Source organism: Hyalella azteca, unplaced genomic scaffold, assembly GCF_000764305.2.
Source record: "Hyalella azteca isolate HAZT.00-mixed unplaced genomic scaffold, Hazt_2.0.2 contig8774, whole genome shotgun sequence".
Taxonomy (NCBI): Eukaryota; Metazoa; Arthropoda; class Malacostraca; order Amphipoda; family Hyalellidae; genus Hyalella; species Hyalella azteca.
This window is the reverse complement of record NW_025938859.1, coordinates 740,176-747,341: the sequence shown is the minus strand read 5'-3', so window position 1 is coordinate 747,341 and position 7,166 is coordinate 740,176. Positions and strand designations below refer to the sequence as shown.

The following is a 7,166-nucleotide window of genomic DNA, read 5'->3' as shown; positions in this document are numbered from 1 at the left end:
ATCGGAAGAATTCACCCACAAGTATGAGATGACCAAAAGATTTACAACGTCAAACAAAACACTCATCCAGGAGAGGTGAATGCAGTTGGAAGCTTTCTGATGCTTCCTATGGAATTTTTTCCATATAAATAAACGCTATAAAATCGGGAATAGGAAAACCAATGCAGATACGAAGTAAGAATTATAGGTAGGCGCTCACTTATCTCGAAACGTGGTTTCGACCCCGCAATTCACTATTTTGAGGACCTTGACCAGCAAGTCACCTCGAAATCGAGATTGGATAAAATTTGAGAAAAATATAAAAATAAGGATTGATGACAGATGAAGTGATGTGAATAATACTCACCTCATTGTAAGACTGGCTACGAAATCAACTGCTTTGAATAGAGGTATATACTGAAATAATAATTTTTTATTCGGCAAAAATCAACACAATTAAAAAACCTTTAAATGCGACGAAGATTGCAGTATACAATCTAAATAGATAGGATTGCTATTGCGCAGTGAATCTTAACATATTTCGTAACATGGCAAAGGGTATCAAACCTCAACGAACGTCAAACTCTAATCACTGCTATAGCAGGCACCCAGTAAGCGGTTCAAATTTATTTCTGACATCTAACAATTGTCTCCATCACATGGCCCAACTAAATTAATAAAAACCCATCTCAACACTCCCAATATTATTTTTTTAACTACTTACAGGTAACATCATGGTAACTTGAAATTAAAATCAACATAACCTGGCAGCTCAAACGGTTGCGTTTAAACTCCAAAATTTAAACATGAGAATAACTTCGATAATTCAGTTCTTAATTTGTACATTAAGGGTGGGGCCAAAAAACATAATGCTTGCTAGCTAATACGACAGCAACTAAAATAGGAGAGCACATCAGAAACCAAAATCTTTTCAGACGATTATTAGAGTAAATCAAAAAAATTTCTTACATTCCATGAATAACTGATTCTAGTTTTTATAAAATTCGGTAACAACGTTCAGTTTTAGTATAACACCACACAACCAGAGGGTGGATGCTCAAAAATTTGGAAAACTATCTAGTGATCTTAGATGACGTGAAATCCCGACACGGATTTCCCACATGCAATAGATAAAATTGTTGCTGCTCGTCAGGTGGTGAATGGACGATAGTTCGAGTATTTTTGAAAACACCGCCTTTAACCTTATTTTAGTACCTACATCTGGAAGGAACGACCAGGAAACAATGTTATCAAAATCTGCAATCATCACGATAAAATATTTTGTTATATATGTAGAGACCCTAGAGGGACACGTGAGGTAACATCAAATACAAGCAGGCACACAATATTACACGCACATAGGCACATATTTTTAGTAATGATAAAAGCCATAAATAAAAGCCTAAATCTATCCCCCAACCGGTTGAAATATTGATTGAAAAATTTCAAGATAAGAAATAGATAAAATATGTTACAAACAAGATCTGCGGAATTCAGGTGCAAATAAGCGATATAAGGCTAAAATCCAGGATGAAATATCTGCCTTCATTGTAAGGCAAGAGAAATGAACAAATAATCCACAATCAACTATGAGTTTTGTAACACAGAACCTAAACTGAGATAATAGAATATCAAAAGCACGACTGCACGGCATACATCCACGTATCAGAACGGTGAAAAAAGGTGTACACTTGTCTCCAGTCGAGTTCCATTTAAATACAGATTCTATGTAGAAGAAACAAGCAATCTTGAGCAAATTCAGTAACTTTCCAAAAGTTAATCACCTCTTGCAACAAAGTGATTAATAAAATAGTTATGGCAAAAATAAAATTAGAATGGAAGTGACTAAAAGCAAGATAAAATAAATGTAGAAATATCTCAACATACGGCAACTCAGAGCCTTCCTTCTATAGTATCTCGGAGAATAATAAAAATGAACATGCCTCTCCAATATTGTATTACATAAATACAACTCATTGACTTTCCCACATGGAAGATCACAGCACTCGTACCAAGCGGCAGCTACAGGAGCATCACCAGTAGATGGCTTCAGTTTGCAGCTTGAATCTCTGTTGGATCAGATGAAGTATTAAGCTGTTTTGCTTTAATTCATAAATAAACACTTGGAGAAAAATGATTCAAGAGAATTTATTCAATATGTGTTAACATTCGGAAGAGAAAATCTGAAATCTGTGTGCTTAAACTTTGAACATCACTGATAACATTGAAACAAGTAATTCACAGACTGCAAACTAAGCCAAGAGTATTGACAAGTCTAAAGTATGAATACATAAACTCCACAAACGTGTACAATCTAGAAATTTTATTATTAAAACTAATCCCAGAATATATACCCTGCTTAAATATATGATAATCAAGACTTTTCTGCAACTTTATTAAGTCATGATATTTATTGAAGTTTGAAAAAAATATACAATTTCAGGCTACCAATAAAGTTAAGATATTACATTTTAATCTTTAAATATTACACACCACATTTTTTCCATCATTACAATAGTATTAAAATGGAAATGTGTGATGATCAGTCAAGAACCAAGAATTTCTGTGAGTGTTAACATTAATGTCATGATACCAGAAATCGACAACTCTTAGCACAGGACTTTCAAAGACTACACCAATTCTTCAACCTTGATCTTGTGAATTATTCAAATATAATAATACGAACTTTTGCAATACATTAGTTCACAATTAGTCCTGCTTACAGAGTGAGTTACCACAGGCTCAGTGCTACCATGTACCCACCTTGTGGTCCTCCAGTAGGAGGTGGGTCATCAGGAGGCGGGGCCCCACTTCCATGCTTCCTCTTCTCAACATGCCCTGAGCAGTTCTCACATTCTCCTTCACTTTCATCTGTCTCACTCTCATCAAAATTTCTGGGCTTGACGTAAACACAGCAACCTGAGGTAAAAGATCTTCTTCATAAAAGAAATACTGTAGTGCTGGTAATGATTTCAGAATTTTCATATCTTCCTGGTGATTTGAATGGTCAACTAACTGCTACTATCCAATTTTAAACCATCTGGCCATCTCAACAATTTTAACCACATTTCATAGATAGCTTTAGGTATCAGAGTTGTAACTAACTGAGGCAATCTTAGTGCAGTAAACATTCAGCACTCAAACAAAACATGAGAATTAAGTGAATATACAAAACTTTTTCTCAAAATCACACCAAGAATTTTATAAAATGAAGTGTACATCATGGATTTATCAAATGACTTACATTTCGATTTTTTCTTGCCTAAATTTTCATTATCAACAGTATTGTTGGTCCACTTGACTTTCTTTTGATGCTTTGGGCCGCGGGTCAACTTTAGACGCACTACTTCTCGAGCAACCTAGAGACATAATTAATGAAATGGAAGAAATGGCAATTATTTTTCAAGAATTCAGGTTAACTGTAGTCATTCATTGAAAATCAGAATAGTCAAAAAAATTAACATTCAGAGGATGAAATAGCAAGCATTAAAAATACATCCAATGGAGTCATCATCTGCTATAAAAAATCATACTTCAACATTATTAACTTTATAAACAAAGAAATGGACAATAAATTCTATTTTACAGAAAAATTTTTTTTTCAAGCTTTGAATAGCTTGGTAAAAATAGCTCAAATGTCAACAAAAATATATAAACAAAAAATCTTACTTGCTCAGGACTTGATTGCTGATCAGGGTTTTGCACAACAGTGCTGGCACCAGAGGAATCAGACATCATTGCTGACATTAATATGAAATACCTGTGAAATATGTCAAAATCTAGAGATGGAAGAAAATTAGTACTATGATTTATCAGTAGTACCGTATTACTATGAATTCCCTGTATAGTCAAATGGGGTAAGACAGGATCGCAGCCTTCATGGGGTAAGAAAGGACCAGCCCATGGCGTGCATTCTAATTGCACTGAATTTAATTTGACAAAAGAATATGTTAGAGCAATCATTGCCTGTCATTCCAGTGTTTATGGCAACCCTCTTTAGCAAATAATGAATTTCTGGCTAATTTTGGAAGAAAACCTAAGTAAAGAAGGGTCACAAAATAGTTAACCCTGTTTGGGAAATAAGCTCTGTCTAATAACAAAAAATTTTTTGGCCAGGTTAGTGGATGTAGGCAGGTAACCTCAAGTAATAAGCAACTTTTGAAACATACTAGGCATTCCTACCTGCTACCATCACTGCCTGACATCTATTCTAAAATGGGGTAAAAAAGGACCGGACATGGGGTAAGACGGGACCACTAAATGATCCTGTTTTACCCCACAAGTGGTCCTATCTTACCCCACAAATGGTCCTGTCTTCCCCCACAAATGGTCCTGTCTTCCCCCACAAATGGTCCTCTATTACCCTAGGTACAGTTTATCAAAAATAGTTTTTAAATGAATATATTATTGTGCAGTACATAGAGTATTTTGGTCAAAAATTTTATCTATGGCTCAAACTTCATTATAACTTGTTAGCTTTTTTAATTAAAGAAATTTAGTGCACTTTTTAAATTGCATCAAAGGGACATAGAAAATAGGGATATCTCTTCCCATTAGTGAGCTGCTGAACTAGTATGTGCAAGATTGGCTGGGGGAAAAATCATTCTGTGAAACATGAAAAATAATTATTATCACAACTCTGTGAGAGGGCATGGGCTACATTAGAAGAAGTACACCACAAATGCAGTTAGCAAGAAAACACATGAGGTCTGACACTTAAGTTATTATCCATTGGTTTTATTACCAATTTGACAAATTTATCAGACAATGACACTAATGGAATATACATGAAGCATTTAGCAGTGCTCTACAATGAACCAAAGCCAACCCACTATTACTATGCTTAACAAAGTTTTCTCATGACAAAAACTCCAATGCGACTGATATTAGAGTTGATTTCCCGCAACACAAAACAGTAACTAGTGGTTGTTTAATCAAATAATGTGTTTCTAGATTGATAATATTGAATATCAGATTCGTACTTTTATTAAAAACCGTGTAACATAAGAATTGCCAGTTGGTCCTGTCTTACCCCATGCCTGGTCCCATCTTACCCCAGTGGGGTAAGATGGGACCAGCTCACTTTTTTTAATCTGTACAGAAAACTATGTTAGATGCAAAACGTTTGAGTTGTAGCTTAGAAGCCCATTGCACATACATATATGTATACACCTTGTGATAGGTTTAGGGTTTTTAGTTATTCTTGGTTTAGATGCTACAGGCTTGTTAGTAATTTCGGTCCTGTCTTACCCCATCTAACTATAAATCTGCAATTAAAGCAATATAATGACATTGATACTTGTGTATGATCAAAATATGGCAAAGATTAAGATGGTTGCCACCTTTTAATAAAATACTGTGATCTTCTCCAAAAGACAGCAAAGACTTTGTTAGACATTGATTTCCTGGTGAAGTATAAGATTTACATGTTTTTCTCAAGTTTCGGAGATTTAAACTTTACAAATGGTGGCTTCATAATTCCAATTTTTATCAATCATGGCAGAACAAGCTCCTCTCCAGGGAATTATCCTCCAAGAGGAAGACTCTAGAATTTTTAACCAATTTGGCTTCCAAAAGTGAAGTATAAGTTGGTCCATAATTTTTCACCTTCAATGCCTTTGCTATCCACCAACATGCTAGATGGTCTACAGAAGCATTCAGGAAACTTACTGGTCAGACCCATCAAAGGAAACTCAGTAACCTTGTCATCCACAACAAAATTTGTCCTATTAACCCAGATAAGGTCATTTCCAACTCAAGTTCCTCCAACTTGAAACCCCCGTATCAAATTTTTGCTGGCTTTTGATTTTGATCTGCCTTTTTTAGAGTGGAACTTTTATAAATTTTTTAAGCCTTTGAAAGATTGCTGTCAACTGTTGCTACTCGGGACAGATTTGAGCATTTTTTTTGTTAATAACTGTTAATAAATTCTTATGATGAAACATTTCATAAACATATTTAGGCTCATTTTATAGCTCTTTGCCAGGGCTATGTATCAAATGGCATTGTCAAAAAAATTCCATATGCTATTCCTAAGGTGCCAGAAGCAAAAAAAAAAAGAGTATCCCGAGTAGCCCCGTCGAATGGGGCTACTCAGGACACTTGCAATAAAACTTCATTTTAAAATATTTGAAGCATGCAGAGTGTACTCATCCATTACTAACAGTACTCTGAAGTCCTCCTCTTTCATTGTAGATGATATAGAGGTAGAATAAATGACATTTTCAGTGATTTTCACTTGTTTTTCATTTATTGATGATATTACCATAAACATTAATTACAGTCAACTGGGGTGACTTTGGCTGCCTTTTTGATTTTGTTTTGCAAACAAAAATGGGGTCGTAAACGCCGGGGTCATAAACGCCAGGGTCATAAACAAGGTCATAAATGCCAGAGTGACTTTGGGCATCATTTATGACCCCGCTTTTGTTTGCAAAACAAATCAAAAACACAGCCCAAGTCACCCCAGTTGACGGTACCATATTATTGATGTGATATTACTGTATTATTGATGTGATATTACCATATCCATAAACATGCCATTGAGCATTTACAACAACCTTGTCCACTGCAAGCTTTATATCAGCAGCCTTATAGCATTTTTTCTGTATCTGTACGCTCACATGATGGCTTGTAATTTCACACCATTTTAATTGGTTTGAGTGAATTTACTATAAAAAAATATAACTCAGTACTCACTGCAGTGAGTGACAGGGAGCGCATTTTCTTCTCGACGAAATCTTGAGGTCACAGATGAACGGACAGACAGACAGACGGATATGGCAAGCACAATAGTGCTCGTTTATGCGCCATGTGCTCGTTTATGCGCCATTTCAATTGGGTTAAGTGAATTTACCATAAAAAAAATCGTGAAAAACATACCTGAAACAGAAAGGAATGTTTTAGTGACAACCATCATATATTTTGGAGAAATAAATCATAGTTTAGGTCAATTACTTTTCATTCTATGATGCCCGGTGCACAATTATATATATATATATTCCAAGATACCGGTCTGCTGGCGTTTTTAATTAGAGTTCTCTTGATTTAGCGTTGAACCGATGTAAATGCACAGGATGGTCAATGATACACAAAGTAGATTTCTTATAATATTTTCGGACGAAAGACGCTGATTATTGAGCATTTCACCGGGTCTTCTATGGATGTAAATGCAGTTGCAGTCACGA

The 7,166-nt window shown here is 35.2% G+C and overlaps 1 protein-coding gene across 1 annotated transcript; it reads right to left on the bottom strand.

The window, feature by feature from the left end:
- Positions 1-394: 394 nt before the first annotated feature.
- LOC108676690 (E3 ubiquitin-protein ligase PPP1R11) lies at positions 395-3,820 on the bottom strand. The gene is made up of 4 exons (XM_018164812.2): positions 3,649-3,820; positions 3,224-3,338; positions 2,743-2,898; positions 395-2,048 (listed from the first exon to the last, which is right to left on the bottom strand). The coding sequence occupies exons 1-4, from the start codon at positions 3,724-3,726 to the stop codon at positions 2,029-2,031; spliced, it is 369 nt and encodes a 122-aa protein (XP_018020301.1). The 5' UTR covers positions 3,727-3,820; the 3' UTR covers positions 395-2,028.
- Positions 3,821-7,166: the final 3,346 nt, after the last annotated feature.

Coding starts and splice junctions, on each gene's coding strand:
- LOC108676690 (XM_018164812.2), bottom strand. CDS start 3,726: ATGTCAGCAATGATGTCTGATTCCTCTGGTGCCAGCACTGTTGTGCAA. Junction 3,339..3,648: donor AGCAATCAAGTCCTGAGCAA/GTAAGATTTTTT, acceptor TTATGTCTCTAG/GTTGCTCGAGAAGTAGTGCG. Junction 2,899..3,223: donor AGGCAAGAAAAAATCGAAAT/GTAAGTCATTTG, acceptor CTTTTACCTCAG/GTTGCTGTGTTTACGTCAAG.